Raw genomic sequence first — 25,616 nt, forward strand, 5'->3', positions numbered from 1 at the left:
TAAATTATTATAAAAGTTACATGCAAATGCTTTATAGAAGCTTCAAAACTGAAAAAACGATTGCTTTTAAATTTCCAAATGCAAATAATTGAAATATGTTGCAGCAACATTATTTACTTATTTTTAAAAGCAAAAAAAAACATGCGTAATGTTTTAGAACATAATCTTTAAACCAATATTTAAAACTGGCACGACATTTTATATGATGAAATAAATAAACAGTATATTTTATTTTGTTGCTTGTTTTTCCATTTTATAAAGTTGAGTTTTTTAGCCTACATTTACAAAGTAATCAATTTAAAAAATCTGTTTGAAGTTTTTTCCAATATAAATGATCGGAATTTAAATAATCATTACGTATATAACAGTATGTTATTGCTTTATTTCCTCCCAAATTAACCTGAAAGACAGAATGATACAAAAAAAAAAAAAACATTAATTTTCCTTCTCAAATTTTTTCACATAATTTTATCTAAATGAAAAACTGTATATAAAATTATATTTTTCGATATTTTATGGCAGTTTTTATTTCAAAAGTTAAGTGATCTAGGTTTTAAAGCGGTTTTCCGTAAATATTGATGAGCCAGCATTGTTAGGTCCAATTGGTCTTGAGTTTTTCCACATGCGAAGGTTTCCCATTGATTTTCCGTCTGAAATGTAATGTATTGTTAATTTGTTAGTATATAACAATATTTTTTGTGCTTAGTTTTCTTATTAATAGTAAAAAACTACTACAATACAAAGAATTATAATCTCGAAAGGTACGGATCTAGGATTGCTATTTTTGTCTAAAAAATAATAAATTATATACTAAAATCTTCATCTTGAATCACTCTATCTATCAAAAAAACCGCATCAAAATCCGTTGCGTAGTTTTAAAGATTTAAGCATACATAGGAACAGAGAAAGCGACTTTGTTTTATGCTATGTAGCAATGTAAATTTCAATGAAGAAAAGAAAATAGAATGTATCTAGTCAGATAATCACTTTAGCTTGAAAGAAAGAAATAATAGTTAAGTTTATATAGGTTATTTAAATAATATACTAAATACAAGTTATTCTGTTTCCTAGAATATGTTCATATTTATCAATCCTTTTAAAACGTAATATTTTAAATTGGTTGGACCGATATAGATGAAATTATTTTTATACCCACTTTATTTCAAGTACTTTTTAAACTCACAATTTCTACATAATATACTAGTATATGTATACCAGAATTTTTTTAGTAATTATCTACAGAAAAAATACAAACCAATATAAAAGACGGTTTCTCCTCCTTAACCTGCGGCTCTTGATCGAACTTTATAGATCTTACTGCTGATTTCTTCAATACCACCGGTTCGTCGGATTGACGTCGTACCTATTTTATATTTCATGTTAAATATGTTTTAATTTAAATGATAATTCTAGTTTTTATGAGGTAAATTAGGATATTCTAGAATGTTAGGAAGTAATGTTTTAGTGTGTTCCATAGAATTTTGAATGTTGTAGATGTATTATTTATCTGTGCCTGTCTTAACCTCATATTATCATACTTGTAAGTTTGAAGAAAAAAGCTATTTATAGCTGAGTTGTGGTTATTGAAACATTTACATTTTTTTTTATAGTTTCACAGTAAGTCTATCTATGGTAACTATCCAATTTTCGTCGTTGTAGTTGTCGTTAATTGTGTTAATTTATGTAGACTATAGTTTTATACCTTATTAAAATGCTTTATTATGAATAATTATCTTTGTATACTTTCATTGATAACAGTAATCTTATGTTTTTTTAATTTGGACAGCAAATAAGCTTAAACAAGATTTATTTTTCAGAATTCTCGGGATTCGAACCCAGAACAATGTAAGAGGTAACCATTATTATTCATCAAATGTATTTGAAATTAATACTTGTGTAGTAAGTAAGTAGTTAATGTATTTTTCACTTCTGGCAGCCTAAATAGTTGTTTGAAATAAAATCATGAAAAGTCATAGTAAATGTTACCAGTTTAGGATATTGTTATATTGTGTTGTCTCATGTTAATATGGTCAGATTCAGAAATATTGAATTCATTGCTTTAGCTTGCATAATTTGAGTAATAACTCTCATCGAAATCGGCTCAGTAATTAATTAAATAATATATATCTACTGAAAATATTGCTCGCTTAAAGTAGGTATCTACTTTTCGGAATATTGTATCATATTCATAAAAATATTTATATAACCTGTTCTTTATAAATTCTACAACCGAAAACCAGTTTTTTTAACATTAAATATATAAATGGACATTGGACATGTTTTTCACTTTAATACCAAAATATCTACGATATTACCAATATATTACGCTTTCGTTTCATAAAAATTAAAAAAGAACACTTTATATTAATAAGGAGTAACTTAAATAAATGAAAACCAACAGATACTGTGATAAATAACTTTATTGAAATAAACAATGACATCGGACTATATGGAATTTTGGATTGGAAACTATCAATATTGACAGCGAAACAAAGTAAACAGAAAAAATAATACAAAAAACATAATTACAAAAAAAATCATTACAGCTATAGAATAAATTAAAACAATTTAAGACATAAATTAATAACAAAAATATACAACAAAAAATAAATATGTTTTTAAAGTATCAACACTGGTCTGTCAATATTGTAGGAGAGGTGTGGGATAGAATGGGACAAGGTGGGATTCAAATGGGATCAAGAATGTCATTAATTTATTTCAATAATTATTAAGTAGCTGCCGATTCAATATTTAACAGAGATAGAAAATAAATAGTTCGTAATTATATTACATAATACGTAGGACATAGCAAATTACAAAGCAAATAGACTTTTAAATAATAAATATAAGGATGGGACAGGTCCTAAGGGATTGTTAGTTTTAAGCCTTCCAATTTATCAAACCGCAATATATAAAATTAACGCAATACTTTTGTTATTTCATTCCTTCCGCCAAATTATTAATTAGTCGAATTATTATTATGTCTTTTTATTAGCCGAAAACTAAAACTACCAAATTGGTATAACGATCAAATCCGTTCGATCGCGTAACAAGTATCAAAACTTTAAATCTCGCAAAAGAAATAAATTTTCAACACACATAAAATATATTAGAACCTATAGAAACCCGAACTTAACCAAATAAATAGCCGTTAATACTCACGAAGCTAAACTATAAGTAATACTTGCAACTTAAATATAAATTTGGTGCGTGGTAAACATGAGGTATCGACTTTAACCTAAGGGATTTGACGAACAAGTTATTTTTATAGTTTAAAGGAAATTAAAACTTGTAATAACTTACTTTACATACATTGTAAAAAGTATAAAACCAGTCAGTCGCTGTCGCTGTCTGTCCGTCCCTATCTTTCGAACTACGCAACGGGTTTTGATGATGTTTTTCTAATAGATAGTGATTTTTGAGGAATATAAAGGCAGTTAAAGAAATACATAGTTTCCAATCAATCATTATTTCTATTATACTTTTTTTCCGGTCTAATTCTTTTCTTTCTTATATATGCGTTAATTTGATTTCACGTTAAAAAGTTTTAAGATTGGTTTTTTTAACATCAACTAACATGCAAAAAAGAAAAACCAGTAATATTTATACCCAAAAGTGAACTCTATATGTATAACATGCAAGCTCCAATTTCCTTTAAGCTTACTTTAAACTGTAGCGTAAAATCCCAATAAACCTAATTAACCAATATATTAAGAAAATTCATTTGATGAAACGTTCATCTTTGGTCGCTTATATTAATTCCGTCATACGTTAAGTAAGTTCTTAAACAAAATTTTACAATCGATTATATATCGATTCGAATCGAGTACATCGATAATCGAGTTAATATATTAGTGATTCTAACTAGAATCAATTTTACCGTAATATACAAATTCAATTGACATTATTTTTAACGCAATTGTTAAGTCCGATATTGCTATTTGCTTCAGCAAATTTTATTCGTATCACTACATAGTATAAAACAAAGTTGCTTTCCGCCGTCTGTTTGTCTGTATGGATCTCTAAAACTACGTAACAGATTTTGATGCTGTTTTTTAATAGAGTGATTCTCGAAGGTTTTAGTATATAACTTATTAGATTTTAGACAGGTCGAAGTCGCGGGCGGAAAGCTAGTTTTGTATATAAATAATTACATATTAGTAAATATATAATAATCGTTATACAGATCGTCATTCTGTTTCTCACTATCCGTGTACGTACTTTTTTCCATACTCCACCACTGATTTTCCTTTTCGACCTCATTATTTTTCATTTTATTAGTTAATACTTGATCTATTTGTGACGTAGACGGTTTTTGGTTAGTCACCTTATATATGTGATCTACTAACGCGTTGGCTAACACTTCTTTAGGAGCTATTAAATTATCACAAACTAGATCACTATTATTTATTGTTTTTAATCTATCCGCGTTGAGTCTAGCGAAGCTTCTAGGCGATTCTATATTAGTTATGTTTCTAAAGGGAGTCTGATACTCGTAATTATTACAAATTAAGCTCGGAAGGGTGTTAGGTTCAGGATTAGTAGGGATATAGGACCTGTGTTGTACCTTGTTTTGTGTGATAACGTTCTCTATATCCATTTCCTCGTATTTCATTGGTTCTGGCGTGTTTTCCGTGCTCATTAAACTATGGAGGCTCGTTGATTCTTCTAGAAGGGAGTTTTTTACGATGGAAGGCGGAGAGAATAGTACTGAACTGTCACCGGCTAGCGTTTTGCTCTGTAATTAAGAAAAAGTTATATAAGTTGTTGGTATAGCAAATTACTGTGCGAATTATGATTTAAAGTACATGATGAGGGGCGGTATGAATTTTGTAAGGCCTATGTTTCGATTAAAAATTCGATTAAACATGCGTATGTATTACAGTAAGTTCTAATGTTTTGTGTACCCTTCTTTACTAAACAAAAGAGAGGTTATATAACTGTACATATTGCCTAACACGGCTTTGTGAGGGCATACATTATTGAAGTGAAACTTCTTTATTGGAAAAAAATTTAGTGTAACATTTTTTCGTTACGCGCCATCTTTTTCTTATCCCTACCACGCGTATTTCTGTAAAGTTGCACATAGTAAATAATTTTTTTACGCGCGCACACATTTTTTTTATCACCGCAGTTGTCATTTTCACGCAGCACCCAATCGCGTCGGCATCACTAGCCAAAATGCATGCATAGAATAGTCTACTATGTGTAGTGGACTGTGCTCTATAATATATCATATAGAGTATGCATATTCTGCCGCCACGGTACACATTGCGTCACTCCACTCACTCCATAGAATCTCACTCTACAGCATATAGAGCAGGCACGTTCCGCTGCCACACGTTATACACTGTAACTCTACACACACGGCCTTCGTCAGGAGGTCGTGCGGGGAATGTTGTTCAGGACGATTCGTCCTCTTCAACAGATATCCCGTCCGTGAATACGGGCGGGTCATTGTGAGGACGAATCGCCCTGAATATGAATTTGGGGCACAGTATGACTGTGCCCGACTCTGATAATTTCAACCTTTTCGCATTTTGCGAAGACTTTTGTGTTGACCTTTGTTTTGTGCGGCACGCTCTGTTGTGCCGCGCTATACACCCTCTCTTCACCGCTCTACACACCGCTTGTGCGCTGTATTACGCTTTTTCGATCAGGTCACGTGTCCTGACGCGAGTTTAAGATCTTATACCCACCGGCGTCTCTAGCGCGAAGCACACGTCGGGCACGGCGTGCGCGTGCGGCGTGCTGGTGGCGGCGCCCCAGCTGTGCGCTAGCGCCTTGCGGGCCCGCTTGTGGCCCGGCACGTTCTCCTTGCCGCGGGACCCGGACCCGATGCCGCTGTCGTTCACCTGCTGGTTGTTATGTAGAGTTATAGGTAGAGCAATAGATAGATAATGATATATATAATAGATAGATAGATAATGATGTACATACAATTATAGATATATAGCTACATAGAGTTATAGATATAGAGCTATAGGTAAATAGACATGTGAAGAAGAACACAGAACAAATAAATAAGATTAGAAGAGCCCTGTTTTTAGGCGGGACAGGCTCGCCGCAAATACATACATGTAACGCGCATGTGTCAACTTGTATGTTCACAAAAACGACACAATCGCAAACCGAGTTCGTATTTGTGGGTCTCTTGCATATTATAAAGTTAAATAATGGCACAAATACACGTGTTCTAACACAAGATTTTCTTTCTAAGCTGTTTTATCAGTTCTGTGTAAAAAAACACATTGTTGCTATTTATTACTTAGTGTAAAATAGTTAATAAGAAACTTTTTCATTTCTAGACCTCTTATCAGTTCTATGAAGAACAATCGCTATTCACTTGATAAATGAAAATATACTATACCTATTTTGAAGATCAGAAGACATCAAAAAAAAATTGGTTGTTTGTAAAGTAGGTTTACGATCGAGATGTTTACGTGATAACGTCTTATTGGTGGCAGCGCTCGAGATGAGACGGGAGATCGGTCCGTCTCTCTCTCGTTATACCTGCGATCGCGCTCGTGAGGTTTTGGTGTGACACAAGTTTCTGAACATGTCACCCGACTAAAACGATTTTAAAAACGTTATCACGTCAAAATTAAAATATCTCACCTGTACATCATTCTCAACATTGGATATAGCGGAATCATTATTAGCACTTTCTTCCCGTTGAATCATTTCTGTGATATCGGCTACTAATACACCAGGACTTGACGGTGAATACTTAAGCCCGGATTTCTTGCCGATTTCAGCCATTGCTATTTTGAAGGGGGTTGGTGTTCTGAAATAAAGTAAAATGTTTATTAAGCTATTGCATAGCTTCTATCGCGGGCCTTGAGCGCGGGGACAGAATCGAGAAATTCCGTAACGAAAAAACCTCACGCTCCCCACGGGGACGGGCGCGGAGGTGTGGCTTGAAGGCATAGCATGCAATAGCTTTACCGCGGCTGTCCCCGAGTGACACACGTCTTTTTAGATATAGATTAAAGTATTTGGTTTAGTTGTTTGTGTAATTTGAATATAATCTTATATTTTATTTAAAAGTTAGAAGAATTTTCGTTCTTTCCGAGATAATAATTTGTCTGAGAACTGTTTTCTTTGTCATCATGTTACACTGTACAAAAAGCAGTTGAAAAACATAAATTTATTTATTTATTTATTTAATCATTTATTATACCACACCATTTAATATTACAATGTACAGTATAATATATATTTGTATGGATGCGAGGTAAAGTACAAAAGGCTGACCTTATCGCTTAAAAGCGATTTCTTCCAGGCCACCTAAATATACCGAACTACTGTTGAAATTTCTTATGATAATAAAAACTTGTCACAACGAGAATTTATCGCAGGATTTGCATGTCACAACCACGAGTTCATTTTCTTTCTAATATTCATATTATGTACCAAATTGCTTATAATTTTTGTACTGGCTATAGTAAAAATATACTCACTTTGGTGTATTTTTAAGTTGCGTTCCTCCGGGTGTAATATTGGCGGGTGTAGGCGTATGTAATAGTGGACTTGCTCCCCATTCCTGGAAAATTTTAATGTATTTTAGTATATTTATTAGGTATATATGTATTATATATTTATTGAATTGAGGCATGAAAGGGATTATGCAGTTAATGCAGTTAAACTTTTAAATTATTATTTATGTAAGTATTAGGGGTCTGAAAAGTTATCACAGTGCACAAATTAAATCAATTTTATATTTATTTTCCTTAGTTTTGAATTGATAAATTATTTTATCTAATTTTGGGTATCTTCTTACGGTAGAAACAATAATGAAGCAAGTATCGTTAATTTAACAGAATGGATAATTTAATAAGCACTTATTGAAAATATGCTGCAATATTTTAATACACTCTCCATATAAATAAATAAAAAATAAAAGAATGTTAATATTTGTCTGTATGTGAAACTAAAAATACTCTTCTAAACTTAGAAGAGTATTTATTTTAGAAGAGTATTTTCGATTTTTTTGTGATAATTTGTAGTAAGTATATTTGCCTGGCAGAGATGGCTTAGAGCCATAAGGCCGCCATTTGTACATTTTGAATGGTTTTGTTGTACTTTTATTTTATAAGACTGTTGTACAATAAAGAGTAAATAAATAAATAAATATATTTAATATACTACAAATTATCACAAATTTAAACCTACCTTACTAACAGCCTGCCTCAACGGTGTAGAATCGAAATTAGGAAACGACAAAGTAGCCGGTGAATTCAAAAACTGTGATGGACTAAACGGTAAAGCTTTTATGGGAGTCGCTCCTTCTATTGATTTAACGTTTTCTGTCCAGTTGTTCTGAAATATATTAAGGTTTTATTAGGTGGATATTTCTATGGTAGATTTTAATTTATACTTTATAATTTATATAATAATTATTTGCTTTAATATAATAATTAGTACAGAAACTTTAATACATATTATGTCATTTATTAACTAATAAGTTGTAAATAAAAGTAATGATTGTTTGAATATGATTTGATTGAATTCAATGGTCTATTTTATTGCTAGAAATGAGAATTACTTTCTATTCTATTGTTGATTGCAAATAATATTTTTCGCTTTTGCATTTCCAAATAGTTTACATTGCATGAAATATTATAAAAAATTTCTATTAGATCTTTGTTACATGATAATTTTTACACAAGCGAAATTTCTCAGCCATAAGGCCCATATTTGTTGAAATAAATATTCTATTACCTATTAATTCCGTAATTTTCTTACAATAACTCCTTTACCAACTAGTTAAAACTCATAAAACATCAAAAAAGAACTACATCCTCTTTTATCAACTACTAACAAGCATCAAAAAACAACTACACCGATTAAAAATCTAATCAAAAACAGTGATACAAACTCACATGTACTGGTTTCTTATTCTTTCGCCTCAATATCGGCGGTGGACTGGATTCCGTTAATTTCTTTTTTGGTGACGAATATACAGACGGTACGATTATTTCCTTACTTGGTTCTGTACATACTGAGTATGTTACTGAAAAAAATAAATATAAATTTAATAAAATTTTTATTTAACTTATAAATGGGAAAACTTCTATTAACCCGTGACGCGTCCTATGTACAGACGGTTAATCGTAACTCAAAATGGTACTGTAGCGTCCTGCGTAACAACGACTGTTCATAACGCGGCCAATGACTTTGAAGGTCACCTGTAGTTCTTACAAGTGAATGTTTCCAGTATAAAAAATATTTCTCTATGCCTTAAACATTTATAATTCGAATCGACACGACTCCGAGACAGGCAATAGAGACCAAAACCACAAAATAAAAAAAAAAGTGAATCATTGATTGAGTTGCGTCATCGGCCATAGTTTGTGACATTTGTCTTGTTCAACGAATATTTGGATTGTGAATTATGCCGAGAGGAATAATTAGATGAGTGATAATTGAGACGTATATTACTGGAAATTTTACGTAGAATACGTTTATGATATTGGTTTTAGGGATATTTGAAGAATACTCAGTGAAAAAGTGTCTCAACTTTTCAGTGCGGAAGACGCAAAATGGCGCTTTTTTTCTTGTTTGTGAATAATGGAGATTTGTTATTATTCATAGTGAAATACGTTGTGTTAAATGTGTGAAAATATAAGTGAATGTATTTGGCAATCGTGTAGTGATATGAAAACGTGAATATGATCATTTGATGACTCAGCATTATCATGTAAGTGTTAGTATGTAAGCAATTAAAATTAAAACAAAAGAAAATCAATTTTTTATAATTTTATAGAAAAAATATATCGTCATGATTACATTTTTATGCTATAACTAGTTTCTTCCTCTTTCCAAAAATATATCATACATGGCATATAATTATAGAACAATAGGGTAAATAAAATTTTCAAACTCGGTAGTCATAAAAAAGCTAGATTTCGTGAACTCCCTTGACACTATCGGGATCGGTGCCGGCTGTGTGCCGGACGCGTCACGGGTTAAAATTTGGATTAGGAATATCTAGACGCAAATAACGAATATAAAAGTGTGATACTTATACAAATAATTTTATATTGTAGATCTACTAAAATACCAAAACATTTTTACTAGGAAAGTTAATCACTTGAAATTGATTAACAAGTACATAGTATGTCAATTTTAAATGAGATTGATCACAATATTTTTTGATAAAATGATATTATTGTTTAAAGATCCATCGGTAAATCCAAATTATATGTCTGTTCCAAAATTCATATACTATACTACATAAATTCATATACTTACTGTACTAATAAATAATAATTTACTATGTGAAGTTTCTGTTTAAACTCACCGCTATTTTGATTATTATTGCTAGTGGACGACGCTTGTGATAAATAATTTTTTATTGGCGAATCCATTGGCAATGTTTCTATATTCACGAATCTGAAAAAATAATTATTTATTAAAATTGATTATTTTGGGTAAGGACATATTTTCAGATAGAAGATTCCCTAGTTCGGTATTAAATCTTATTTAAATAGGGTCATTTCTTGTAATATTTTACATGTTCTAAATTCTAACAAATACAAAATAACATTGTTTATATTTCGTAGTATTTTAAAAAGTTTATTATTGTTATATTTTTTTAGGATATCTCTGTTCGACATTTATACATACCATCAGCTAATTTTACGTGAACAAAACATATTATTATTTACCTACTAATTAAATAACTTACTTAAAAGGCGATTCAACGATCTCAATATCAGCGGCCACCAACCCGCCTCTATCAGGCGACTCCCTTCCCGAACTCTGTACACTTATATTTTGTTGTATGTTTGTCAGTTGGTCCTTCAGTAACTGCCGGAAATGTAACACTTGTTTGGACGGCGGCTGGCTTGTTGTTGATGAGTTGCTTTGGATTGATTCGTTGAATGGGTCTGACCAATTGCTCTGGAATTAATGATTTTTATTGAAATTATTGGGTATTGAAAGTTTTATGTAAAATTTAAATACAGTAATATAAAATTGGATAAATGACTACTATAATGAGCACATAAAGCATGCCAAAAACACGCAACAGAAACGAAAAAAAAGTACTGCTATTAAACATATCAAAATGGTGCATTAAAAATGAAAATAAAAGCTGTACTTCTTTGACCTACTACTACCAATTTACAAAATTTTAGAGAATGTTTCTGACTTTGCCTAATGCCGAGCGTCAAACCCGTCCATGTACAAGTATTATTCACTTATTTACGACTAGCGGTCCGCCCCGGCTTCGCCCGTGGTACATATTTCGCAATAAAAGGCCTATGTTCTTTCGCAGGGTCTAAAGATTGTCTGTGCCAAATTTCATCAGAATCGGTCCAGTAGTTTATGCGTGAAAACCATACATGTACATACATTCATACATAATTACAAACCTTTCCTCTTTATAATATGTATTAGTATAGACAAACACAACTTAATACTCACACCAATGCCCTAATCACTTAGCAAGAGAAGTTATTCACGAAAAAAAATTGCAAAAAATCACAAAAAAAAACATTTTTTTTTAGACAAAACTCAAAAATAACAAAAAAAACACGCAAACTAACATCGTTATAAGCAACAGCGACTCTATCACTACTGGCGTTCAACTCGAAGCGCTTAACCTTCGCCTGTCTCCGCCGAGCATCGAACCCGTCCATGTCTGGTTCGTATTTCCTGCGCATTGTCGAGTTCCAGTGGTTTTTGATTGCATTGTCGGTCCTGGAAAAGAGTTTTTTAGTGTTCAATCATCTTCTAGAAAATAATAGGTCTAAGCTTGCGTTGTATGGTTAAACCTTGAATGGCAACTCCTGATCACATTCAGGGAAATCTTAAATTGTTTTAAATAGCATTAAAAATAATGAAGTAATATATTTCACATGATAAACAATAACATAACATTATAACATCATACTTTAGTTTAAATATTAAAGTAGAAGAACCGGTAACCATTGCTAGTAGAACCCCGGTGATTGCTAACAAAATAATATACGGTATCATCATTACCTTTTATTTGAAACTAGATTTCCGCCCGCGGCTTCGCCCGCATTTTCAAAGGAAAACCCGCATAGTTCCCGTTCCCGTGGGATTTCCGGGATAAAAACTATCCTATGTGTTAATCCAGGTTACCCTCTATATGTGTGCTAAATTTTATTGTAATCTGTATCGGTTCAGTAGTTTTTACGTGAAAGAGTAACAAACATCCATACATCCATACTTACAAACTTTCGCCTTTATAATAGTAGTAGGATGTCTTGTCTGGATCTGTGTCAGTAAGTATCTCAAACTCACCGGTCACAACTTTTAAAATAAAAATATTATTAAAACTAACTTACCTGCCAGGCAATAATTTAGCGATCTTAGCCCACTGGTTGCCCAACTGTTTGTGCGCTTGGTATATTATCCTATCTTCATGTTCCGTCCATGCTGTTTTCTTTATTGACGGGTTTAAATGGTTGTGCCAACGCTCTCTGAAATATATTAAATTATTTATAAATAAAATATATAGTTAGTTGTTCATATATAATTTCAGTAGAGATTGTCTAATCTAAAAATGAACGCCCCTCCACTAAACTTAATTGTTTCAATGTGTGAGGACAAATAATTATTGAACCACTTTATATGTGTGCGCGCGTCGATTCTACTGCAAACTTTGACACTCGCGCACACTGATTTGTCAACTAATCGGGCGATCAGTTCAGGTGCCTAGCATTGTATGGCGGGGAGAGCGCGCTATGTACGGAATGACACGTCCGTTCTGTCGTGCATCGCGTCATTTATGCACTAGTTGGCCAACTGGTCCTGTCGTTCGGGCATGGACGGGACTGGAGGACTGAACGACCAATGAGGCAGACCAATTTGTGTGTATTGCGTCTATACACGTACTTTGAATGTGAGCGTAAACACAGTGGAGGGGCGTTCATTTTTAGATTAGACAATCTCTACTGTTATAAATATGTATGGTGTGGAATATGAAGATTAATTTTGAAAGAAATTTTAATGTATCGATTTGGTTGAAAATAAGTATTATGTAATGTTTTATATTTTATGCATCCTAAGCTTAAGTTTATATTATTTGTAGATATTTATTTTTATGTAATCTTGCTTTGTGGCTGCAAAAGGTTTTGTCATATATTATGAATATGTTTGTCAGGATATTTGTATGTTTATTGTAAGGAAAAAATGAATTTCTTACATAAAATTGTATTGATACATGTTTATGGTAAAAACAATATTGGCGGTAAAATTTCCAAATTGCAAAATTAGTCTATAATTACTTCTAAATATGAATATTAAATATTCAAATATAAATGATACTTTACCTGCACTGTTTCCCTATCCTGCCTTTTAAATGCCGCGCGATGAGTGTCCATTTCTTTGGCCCGTACTTAGCAACTAATTCCATAACTTTCTCATCCTCCTGCAAATAAATACTTATTTTAGTAAAAATCATATTACTATAGCAATTCTTTGTGCAACAAATTTTAAAAGTCATGTAGTAACATAGATTCAATAATTTTAATGCGGAAGCAAGTATGTAATCAAATTTAATTGGCTTACTTAATCAATTGTGCGTTATTATGTTTTGTCTCGTTTTGTCATTAATAAGTAATTGAACTGTGGTATTATTTTATATAATTTAGAACTGGAATGAAATACTTAAAATTGGTCATAATATAAACTTTTTGAATTAGATATGAAGTAAAATAAGATACTGTAGTGTATGTGAGTGAAAGAGAGGGAAGTATTATGTCATCTCTTGCGCACGTGCAACGGTGACACCGCTCACACAGCTCAGTTGGCTGCAGGCGGTCGGAGTGAGAGGTCGTGTGCGTCTAAGAGCCGATAATAGGGAAGGACATACACTACATTTTTGGCGACGAGGTAAATCGGGAATAAATGTAAGTAATTTTTTTTTGATAATAAAAAAAAATTACAAAACAAAAAAAGGGAGGAAATAGGTGTGCTGTGATAACTATTGAACTAATTATATCCACAGTCGAGTTACATCGAAGGGAATATTAAAGTTAATAATAATATACACACATACCTATTTTCATTATGATATTTTGTGCCGCTTACATAAAAAAAAAATATCCGCACAAAGTAGATAAATAACATGTGCGTGCCTTTCGAGAGGCCTCCGGCCTCCGCGCCGTAGAAAACGAAGGTTTCGTTTACATAAAGATTTAGCAAAACCTCTTAAATAAATGTAGCCAGAAGGATAAAGTAGGTGTTGTCAATTGTTTCTCGTATACATAACTACACTTATACCAATGCATACGCGGGCTGTCTTTATTGCTCGAGTGTATGGTGCCTGTTTGATAAATACACTGTACAGTGTACGGGTATACAGCTAGCGTCGTCCAGTATATGTACTCACGTAGTCATGCATAGGACTGTAACTGCGTTATGCGAGACTAAATGTGATATTTTGTTTAGTCGAGGCTGTAGATTATTATTTTGGGACATTTGTTTACATATAAATTTATTGATACTGATATGTAAAAACCTGCTTAAAGGATTGGTTAAACATGATTAAATGAGCTAAGATGGTTCGATTCCCTATCAGCTCAGAATAGATTTGTCTGGTTACAAAAATATAATTATACCAAATACCCACTTATATCTTATTTAATTACTCGATGTGAAGTTGCATGAGTATTATTTAAGATTATTCATTATTGCATAAAGAATTAATTAATGGTTATCATGCAAGGAACGTAATTTTCCTGGACAGGCTAATATATTATGTAGTAACATTATGGAAGTTCATGTAAGTTGATGTATGTGTTTCGATGGTGATGTGGACCACGACAAGGGATTTCTAAAGTTGTTGTTGTTAAGCTATAATGTTACAAGATGAAGCCTGACAAAAAAAATGTTGTGTGGTTTTATGAAACCACGGTAAAAGTGAAACTGTTCGAACGGTTCCAAACACTGCTTTATACCTACTCGGCAGCTGACCGTCACGCGACATGCGCTACACAGACCAAAAAGTTTGAGACGATGTAATAAAAGTTTCACTTTAAAAAGGGTAACGCCCGTGTATGTAATTTGTACTGTGTTACCAGATAATGCCTGGTGGTCAAGAAAAATCGGGTGACGCCCGTGTGTATTTTATAATGTTGTACCAGATGATGCCTGGTGGTACAAAAACAAAAATCGGGTGACGCCCGTGTGTATTTTGTAATGTTATACCAGATGATGATGATGCCTGGTAGTGCAAAAACAAAAATCGGGTGACGCCCGTGTGTACTTTGTAATTTTATACCAAATGATGCCTGGTAGTCGTAATATAATTACAATACAGGTGATGCCTGTAGTGATGTGATTCGGGTGATGCTCGTATAAAATGTTTATATTTTGGGTGATGCCCATATTGCGAATTCATGCACTTAAATACGCGATCTTAAAAAAAAAAAGTGATAGTTCGTCACCATTTCACAGTGAAGTATTGTTCGTAAGATAGATTGTATCTTCGAAATTACTTACGGTTAGTATTGATATCCCAATAAAAAATGGAATAATACAATTTTTAAGAGCATACAGTAAATACTAAAATATTTACAGTAGATTTTATTATTCTTATCTAAAAGTGATTTAATATTTTCATAATTACATAGCAGATTTTGTTAAACAACGAAATAATAATCATAATGATAACAATACCTAAAATATCTGCGATAGGTATTGCACATTTAACCGACAACTATAAAGTTAGACAGGTTAAGTGATAATATAATAATGATAAACAGGGTAAGGTAATAAAACAATGAATATTCGAAAACAAAAATAAATGGAATGAGAGACATACAGAGTAGTCTCAATATTCATTATTTCAAACTACCCACCTGGCAGACGTTGTAATGCTCTTTCGCCTTTTATCGGTTCGTTAAACGAATTGGAACATGAATATTATCCGAATTGGTCGAGCCGATAACGCTGCGTGCCGAGGTTTGAGTTTTACACTTAGCAACTATATTTGGCTATTCATTTTTATTGTATGTATATACTATGTGGCGTTGTAGGTGAGGTGGAAACAAAAAATAATAATAATAATAAGAACTAGATACTCACCATACAGTTGGCAATTAATTTAGTTATTTAATAAAATAAAATACAAATATCAGTAACAATAAGGTTCGTGGTGTGCCTAGGTCCAAACCCTCTGGTAGGGCTCTTACTGATATAGGTGGACGTAAGATGGAGTGCGCGTCTCGTTGCGAAGGCTAGGCGGTAGGGTGTCTTTAGGGTTGGTCGCTGAATTCCTTCAACAGGAATTAAGGAGCCGAAGCAAGCAAGACGTAGAAGGATTTCCTCAGCGGCAATCGTAGCAATGTGGTAGTACTACTGAAGATGGGTCTTAAGCGGTATGTAGGAGCGTATGAGGTTCCTTATCGGAACGTGGCAAGGACGCTACAAATCCCTGCGCGGGAACGTTGCGGGTATGTAGAAGCTTTCTAAACGGAACGTGGCAGTAGCATAACACCACTCTCTCAGCGGAAATGTTGCACCCCGGTTTGGGGTTAGGTATAACACACTGTTAATCATTACCTGTTGGAACGTTGAAAACGACTTTTACGTAATTTATACAATAATATACCGTGAAAGACAAAAGTTGGACAATAGACAGTTGGCATAAAATATGAATCGTTAATTGTTAATAACTAGCAAACCTGGCGAAGTCCGTTTCGCACCAGAGACACCTTTTCCTTGTTATAAACCTCACGGAGCCCGAGACCTTTCCAACGAGTGCAAAGCCGTGGAAATCGGTTCGTGCGTTCTGGAGTTGTAGCGTCAGGAAGGAAAACCCGACTTATTTTTATATAGTAGAAGATTACTTTGATAGATAGTGTATAGTGACAAACAACCTGTCAAATATACACTTAAAATTTTTAGATAGATAATAAAGGTCAATTTCAAGACGAACATTTAATGTAAAATAAAAAATGGATCATAACCACATCATACCGCAAATATTGGTATATGCAAGGTATATGTAAGAACCATGGTAAAATCATACACCATGTGCATCTAGTTATTACTATATTAATAACGACTGTTTTTAATTAAAAAACACCAATTTTCTAATAGACGAGAAAATCAGCAACACAAACATCACCGTGAATAGTATTATAAAAGTCAATACACTAATAATTTTATTTACAAGTTTAAAAAGTTATTAAGAATTTAATAAGATTTACAACGTAGTAATTCATATAAAATCCAAGTTTTAATGGTGGTTTGTAAGACTGGTCTGATTTCATATTCATAAAGTAGGTACTTACGTAATACATCTTTTAAGAGCTCATCTTTTGAACATTAAATATCGCACCTAATGCATTAACACCGCTGCGAAAAAATAATGGATATCGTACTAGATTGAATAAAAGATTATCAATTAAGAAATACGGTAAAGATTTCTTGTCAAAGCAAAAAAAAAAAAAAAAATGTATTATCGCGAAAAGGCCACCATTCGTGCCTTAGTCAGAATATAAATTCCAAGTATTAATCTCTACAATATTGAGGTGGTATAGTGGTATTGATTTCGAAATGCAAAATTGAATATTGTAAATTCAAGTTTTATTGATTGTTACAGTTAAATTTGTATTACTGATTGTTACAGTTAAATTTGTATTACTGATTGTTACAGTTAAATTTGTATTACTGATTGTAACAGTTAACATTGTACAGTTAAAAAAATATGTATCCAACTACTTATTTTCAGACCATTAATGTGTGATTAATGTCTAGCCATTATTATTGTCATTAAGTTATATTCTTTTTCTTTTTCAAGTGGCTATTAAGTTGTCAGCAATACAAATACAAATGTTATCATAAGTAACAAATAAAAAAAGTCATCAACAAAATGATACATTTTGATTCGTTTTAGGTTCGTTACATTAATTGAATTTTAAATACCTATGTGTTATTAATGTAATAATCATACAATGAACAACACCGCGTGTGTGTTGAGGTTACAATAAGAAGTATAAAAAAAAGTAATTCATTATTAATCACGCTTTACTAAATATTCATTATTGTATTGTCAATAAATTGTTGTAATATTGTCACTGAAGTTAAATCTGTACGGTTTGGGTAGGTCATAAGCGAATCGAAAAGATTCGGTTGCATACAGTCATACGAACATACAGGTGAAGCTAAAAGCGGTTCAATAGAAGTCAATGGCACAGTATAGTAATGATATTGTACTGTTGCAGAGCAAGCTCCACTAAGACTATAATTCTGTCAGAGTGGTTTATACCCAAAAGTTGGTATTTAAATAATTGATAATTATGAACCTTAACGTTGTAACTATGTATCTGTATGAATTAAATATATTTAATGCGCTATAAAAAAAGGCTGCCACTTTCTAGCCTCTAAACTATCACCCAAAAATATATCATAAATCGCTTTATTGCGATATGAAAGAGAGACGGACAAACGAATAAATAAACAAATCTTCCTTGTGCCTAAGGATCATATGATAAGTTGTTGTTGCTTAAATAAGAATAAATAATGAACCAATTAATGTTTGGTTACAATTTTGCCGTATAATATGTATTATATTATTTAGGGTACAGATATATACATATTATATTACATTCCGATTTTATTAGGTATATTGAATTAAAATCGGAACATATATTGTTTTAGTAACGAAGTACATATACAGAATATAGATATTAAATAATAACCGAGCATTTAAGTATGTACCCAGTCTATAGGCATTTCACTTGGTAATAATTCGGTTTGCAGCTATCGTTTATTAATAATTTTAATATGTGGGAAAACGGTGGTTACTTAGATGGTGCAGATGCCGGTGCAGGTAAAGTGAATTAAATTAGACAGAAGAAGCAGCATTCACCTCTTCTAAATGACCTGGAGTGCAGGTCATGATAAATAGTGAGTGAAACATATCAACAAGGTAGTGCAATAGTCATGTAAGGAAAAAATAAAACAGGTTAAGTACAGTACAGGTACAGAACAGGTACAGTACAGTGCAGGTACAGTACAGGTACAGTACAGGTACAGTACAGGTACAGTTAGTCAAAAGTATAGTTAAGTTACAGAAGGAACATTAAGTTACTGAAAACGATTTCGTCCCATTGGTTAATAAATAAATAATGACTTAATAAACTTAAATATAAGTATACAACTTATTCATGATAGATTGTCGTATACTTAAATAAATTGTCATTATTGTTATTATAAATACCTATGTAAGATGTTACATTTCTATGATTTTGAAGGAGCGACTACATGCCTATATATTCTTGCCGGCTCTTCTCTGTTGAGGCGGCTTTCCGAACCAGTGGTAAATTCATATTTTGTCCTTATACTGACGAAACGTTTTAACGTTTCTGGACGAGGTATGGTTGATGAATGAAGGTTTGAGTTTGAAAAAATTATTAATTAATATCGATTTGAATACATATATTGTAAAAATTATTATAATTTTGAATATACATATACTTAATGGAAAAAAAAAAGAAAAAAAAATGAAAAGGAGAGATGTTGCATATAGATAGAATTATATTACTAGGCCAGGTGACACATTCTACTCTATCGCTGGTATGGAGCGGACGTGTCCCCGAGCTGTGTTTACTAACTGATACCTATGATATATAAAACAGCTAGATACGTTACCCGCTCTCTATTTTGGCAAGAAAAAACTCAGCTAAGTGCCCGAGTTTCACTTAATCACGCACCATTCAGCGTCGTGGCTGGACGTTCTTTTATATTTTAATCGGCAGTTGTTATTACGAAGTACAGGAGTGAGACATGTATTATGTCTCGTGCGTGAGAGTGAAAAAGAGAACAACTGTATTGGTGATAATGCGTTAGTAAGTAGGTATGTATTAATTACGCTGTTTTTTTAGTGCAATGATGTTGGCGTATGCCGCGTCTACTAGTATAATAGGTCATTGACTGATACTGGTGCTTAGGTATAGACTAGAATAGAAGCATACATATAACATACTCGAATACTATACATACTAGAACATAATATTTTATTTAATAAAATTAATTGAAAAAATTAAAAATTTCTAAAATAAAGGAGGGATGTAGTGTATGTGAGTGAAAGAGAGGGAAGTATTATGTCATCTCTTGCGCACGTGCAACGGTGACACCGCTCACACAGCTCAGTTGGCTGCAGGCGGTCGGAGTGAGAGGTCGTGTGCGTCTAAGAGCCGATAATAGGGAAGGACATACACTACAGATACCTTAAGTAAGCTTGAAAATTTAATAAACTAAACATCATTTGCAATGTTTTTCTTTATCGGGTATTTAGGTTATTTTTCATATATTTCATAGGAAGTAGTTTAGAGATTTTACGCACATTTATATTTAAGGAAGCGAACACGAATAAAATCCTAAAGTCCGTTAGCAAATTGCTCCAATTCGAAATCACCAATAACAATTCTTCATGCATTACCAATATGGCAATACATAATATTGTTATTAGTTATTACTTAACAAAAAGTGTTTATAAAAAGCTCCGTGTGAAAATACGTTACTTTACAAGGTGAACCACTGCGTGGGTGTGCTAAAAAATATGAATCGAATCAGCTGAGTGCTGAGTGACTAAGCTATCTGCATATTGTTTGATAAATACTTTGATGCTATTATTCGTACAACTTAAAGATGACATTTCCTTTTAGGTTACGTCATTAATCTTATAAGACGTTGTTATAAATTATACGTATACGACTAATATTATATAAAGAATAGGAATTACCTATAAAAAGGGATTATTTAACAGTAACAGTTTTTTTTTTAATTCAGCTTAAGTTATTCCTTATAGCCAGGTTCTTATGACAAAGAAAAGTCTACCTACTCAAAACGGATCAAGAATAGTCGGAAAAAACAGAGAAGGTTTTAAACAATCATCGAGGTATTAATGTAAACAATTGATAATTTTTCATGTTTTAAACACCGTGCATAATTTTTATTTAATAACGCGGCTATATAAAAAATGATGAAAAATGTCTATATAAAATCCTTAAATAATCATTTTTTTCTTATCTATCTTTAATAATTGTCACCTTTTTGCGGCTAGCCTTTGAAAATTTAAATTTCATTGTAGCGATGGGTGATTATAAACACGAGTCCATTAACAAGTTATTTGAACATACAAACAGACAAAAAATGACCCGCCAAGGTTAACGAGTGTGTCATACATCTAGATCTAGTTACATAAGTCATCTTATTATTATGAATTACTGTGTACAATTGTACAGAAACGAGACGAGCCATTATAATATGTAATATGAAACATATTGTATGTTTTTGTCTTGATTTAATGAATAATAATATAATTTATTTTATAATAATTTACAAGTCGCAAAGAATGACACAAATATTCTTTGCGACTTTCACCCAAAATTTTGTTTCGGTACAATAATATGTATACAATTTACTTGTAGATAAGAAAGTCATTTCTATTCTCCAGTTGTCTTTACTATCTATACTTCTATATCTATACTAATATTATAAAGAGGAAAGGTTTGTATGTATGTATGGTTTTCACGCATAAACTACTGGACCGATTTTGATGAAATTTGGCACAGACAATCTTTAGACCCTGAGAAAGAACATAGGCTACCTTTTATTGCGTAATATGTACCACGGGCGAAGCCGGGGCCGACCGCTTGTTATGGATAATTTTTTTTTAGAAATAAGTTAGTGTAAAACTCTGGTTTATAAAATTAAAAAAATACCTACTCGTAAATTATTCAACTTTACGATGCAATTGATTTTTGATGAGATACAAAAAGCTTCTGAGGTTGCATAGCTAATAAAAATTTAAATAAAAACATACTACAAAAATTTCTAAGCATCAATAAAATTAGAAAATCAACGCTTTAACGATAAAAGCTTATCGAGAAGTAATGAACTCATTAAAATGTGTTTTTTGTTCGCAAGGGCAAATATTATCGCAGTTTATTTGTCTGGTTTGCTTAAATAAGTCATAATGCATACGATTTAGTTTGGATTCGTTTATAAATTCGCGTTTTGGTGTGGTGTGGACTATAATGATAGACAAATAATGATAAGATACAGCAGTCCAGATATAAGCTTAACCATACAAAATAAATGTTTGCTACTTATAAAAGCTTAATTACATAACTATATAAAAATTATTAAGTCACGCGTTATGAGTTCCTATTCAGTAAAAATATGGCAAAATTTGGTGAATATTTTTTTGATATATTCATAATCCCATATTTGGATCACTTTCGGTTGATTATCAAAAACCCCGATTGCTTTGTCACGCTCCTTTGTTATATTTATGAATAAAACATACATATTTTATTTGAGTGTTATAATATATATCAGATATCTATAAGAAAACCAATCCTTTTCACGATTTTACACTTATTCATCAAAAAACCAGAAATTCCAATACGTCTGTATGGCTTCCTTTCAAATATAAATTATTTCTTTATTTGGAAGTCAGGTCTTAATGGATGTAAATTGAAAAGCACACTACGAAACAGCTTTTTAATCAAAAACCAACAAATTAGGCAGAACTGAAACTTGTTTTTATATTTTAATTACGAAAAGAAGAAATTATGTGTCTTTTAAACATGAGATTCGGTCATAAATTAATAATTCAATTCAATTCAACTCAATTCAAAATGTATTTATTTTTCACAATTTTTTACAAACTTTCACATAAATTGTAAATCCCTGGCTAACCCACTAGGAAAACCTGTGCGGGGTCAACCAGTGACCTCCGTCGGCTTAGCATATTTTTAACCTTAGTTGAAGTGAAACTTCTTTATCGGGGGTGGACAAAAATTTTGTGTAACATTTTTGCGTTACGCCGCGCGCGTGACATTTTTGCGTTACGCCGTACTCGTGACATTTTTGCGTTACGCCGTACTCGTGACTATATACATTATACATGTTATATTAAAGTGATCAGCAAAATCAAAGGGTTTGTTTTAATTCTAATTCCAGTGAATTTCTAAAAAAAGTAAATAAGTAATTACATCTATTTTTCTAATACTTAGGTGTAATAATGGTATTTATTTTTCTAAGTTATTTATGATTAACCTCACTTTTTGATTGTATTTTTCAATACACTAACACGTGGGTGGAATTATGGTATCAATTTTTTCTAATACTTGAATGTTGATTGTGGTAAGTATTTATTTTTCTAAAATTGTATTTAAAGTTAACCTCAGTTTTTGATTGAATTTTTTAAAACACCAACACGTGGGCGAGATCATGTTATTTATTTTTCAAGTTATTTAAGCTTAACCTCTGTCATAATATGTATATACTATGTGCGTCATTAATTTCTGACTGTTTCGAGATTTCGACATTAGGAATTTATATTTATTACCTCTATTGTTCGAACAAAAATAAGTTACCGCCTTTAAGAACTTGCCGACAATGTAAGTACAGTATTGTTTCTTAGAAAACATTTTAGGAGTATACGATAATAAATCTATGACTCACGTTAACACGTGTTTGCTTGATTGGTGTTCAATTATGATTTTGTGAATTCAATATTTATAAGAATAAACCTCAAACTCTTTATGTCCAATCAAAATCCGCCTAAGTCGAAATCCTTTATAAGTTGAAAACTCTATATAACTCGAATTTTTTGGCGTCTCCCTTGGTCTTTTGAACTACCGCACGAGCTGAGCGAGCGAAGCGAGCGAGTCGCGGCAGTGGCCGGCGTAAATATTCAAATAGGTAGCGAGGAGCGAAGCGACGAGCATCTTAGGTTAACTTTTGAACTACCGCACGAGCCGAGCGAGCGAAGCGAGCGAGTTGCAGTAGCGGCCGGTGTAAATATTTAAATAGGTAGCGAGGAGCAAAGCGACGAGCATCTTAGGTTAACTTTTGATTTTTGAACTACCGCACGAGCCGAGCGAGCGAAGCGAGCGAGTTGCAGCAGCGGCTGGTGTAAATATTTAAATAGGTAGCAAGGAGCGAAACGACGAGCATCTTAGGTTAACTTTTGAACTACCGCACGAGCCGAGCGAGCGAAGCGAGCGAGTTGCAGCAGCGGCCGGTGTAAATATATAGGTAGCGAGGAGCGAAGCGACGAGCGTGTTAGACTAACGTATTTCTGTAATATTGTATACAAGCTGTGCCGCGCGGTTTCACCCGCGTGGCTATGCTCCTGTTGGTCTTAGCGTGATAATATATAGCCTATATTACTCGTGGATAATGTAGCTTTCGAATGGTGAAAGAATTTTTAAATTCGGTCCAGTAGTTTATGAGCCTATTCATTACAATCAATCAAACAAACAAACAAACAAAGTTTTCCTCTTTATAATATTACTGTAGATAGTAAATTATTTTTTGAAAAATAAGGTCATAAAGAAGTTTCACTTCTTACGTGTGTACTCTAGTACACGCACACATTTTTTTTTTGACAATATAATTTGTATTTTGTTGAAATATTGAGTTTATAAACAAAAGTTTCTCCTTTTTAAAGCTATAATTTATTATTTATTATTACATTTTCAAGTATTATTTATTACAACGACCTTTTTCTTATCGTAAACATTTGGTAAACTAAGTAATTATAAGCCCTGTAAGTACCACGTCATTTGAGTAACACATGTTCACAACTTGTGAAGATTTATATTATAGTTTCTAAGTAGTAAAGAAAAGAAATAGCCAAACACGGTCATAAATAAAAGTGTAATGTTGAGTGTTGAATAGACCCTTAAAATTTAACACAATAAGTTAAATCTTTTAGCTTTAAGCGTTAGTTTATTTTGTACCTTCAAAGTGTTAAGACATACCTTCGATACTCTATTTGAAGTTAAATAAAGTGATAATATTAAAACAACAAAGTTCTTAAATTATTTAGTAAAAATTAATCACACCACCACATATAATCCCAATATATTTAGACACAGAAATTTTTATGTACAATCTTTAAACTTAGTTATTGTTTTTATTCGTAAGAATACTTTTTAATTTCTGTATAATCCTAATCAAAATATGCATAAAACTTTGAAATTGTTTCAAAGACAATACGCTATAAAATCATAACCAATAAACCATAGACAACATATAGATGATATCAGCTGTTCCACAAATAATAAAAGAGCATAGCTATCGAATGACATAGTGCTATAAATAGTATATTTATTTTGTATTCACAACACAATGCTCCATTGATGAAATCTAAGAAGCTTTGTGGGCGGAATTTGAAGTTATTCCAACGTGGGATGTGATGTCATGGTAATTAACATGTAGCGTAAACGTAGTGCTTTTGAATTAGAATATATGTAGTTAGGTACATTAAGCACTTGTATGGTTTAAGTTGTTATAAGTTTAACTGGTAAATGTTAAAAATACTATGTAATGACGATTCGAAAGTGCTACTAAATAGTAGTCTAATTGAATAAATGAATTTTTGAGTTTGAGTTTGAGTTTGAGTTTGAACTATTAGGTATGTTAATTTGTTAACACGTTTTTTTTTTATTTTTATCGTAATAAAAAATTACTCTTTATAATTATAAATCTTATTTCTGAATTTTAGTTATATTTTGACTTCAGTTGAATTACCTTTTAATATCAAGCCTTTTAAAGTAAAGTTTTACTTGTGTTAGACACTTTTATGTGGTAAATTTTTACGTGGA

General features: G+C 32.1%; 1 protein-coding gene across 6 annotated transcripts in view; it reads right to left on the reverse strand.

The window, feature by feature from the left end:
* Window positions 1-498: 498 nt before the first annotated feature.
* Myb (proto-oncogene like protein Myb) overlaps window positions 499-25,616 on the reverse strand; it is a 50,658-nt gene continuing 25,540 nt past the window's right edge. For 4 of the 6 annotated variants that reach the window (XM_090114864.1, XM_090114866.1, XM_090114867.1 and 1 more), the window contains 11 exons: window positions 13,311-13,408; window positions 12,324-12,458; window positions 11,556-11,709; window positions 10,694-10,908; window positions 10,307-10,398; window positions 8,886-9,016; window positions 8,176-8,322; window positions 7,464-7,546; window positions 6,619-6,787; window positions 5,700-5,858; window positions 3,510-4,738 (listed from right to left, as the gene is read on the reverse strand). In XM_090114864.1, coding sequence (XP_089970990.1) covers window positions 4,151-4,738; window positions 5,700-5,858; window positions 6,619-6,787; window positions 7,464-7,546; window positions 8,176-8,322; window positions 8,886-9,016; window positions 10,307-10,398; window positions 10,694-10,908; window positions 11,556-11,709; window positions 12,324-12,458; window positions 13,311-13,408 — 1,971 coding nt within the window. In that variant the 3' untranslated portion in view covers window positions 3,510-4,150. Of the gene's footprint in view, window positions 651-1,255; window positions 1,364-3,509; window positions 4,739-5,699; window positions 5,859-6,618; window positions 6,788-7,463; window positions 7,547-8,175; window positions 8,323-8,885; window positions 9,017-10,306; window positions 10,399-10,693; window positions 10,909-11,555; window positions 11,710-12,323; window positions 12,459-13,310; window positions 13,409-25,616 lie in introns of those variants that run through there. The other 2 variants (XM_090114870.1, XM_090114865.1) reach the window with 2 other exon arrangements.

The sequence above is a fragment of the Colias eurytheme genome, chromosome 22 (genome assembly GCF_061535395.1).
Source record: "Colias eurytheme isolate Ceu_HAF_F1 chromosome 22, ilColEury1 Martin Lab GWU primary, whole genome shotgun sequence".
NCBI classification, from domain to species: Eukaryota; Metazoa; Arthropoda; class Insecta; order Lepidoptera; family Pieridae; genus Colias; species Colias eurytheme.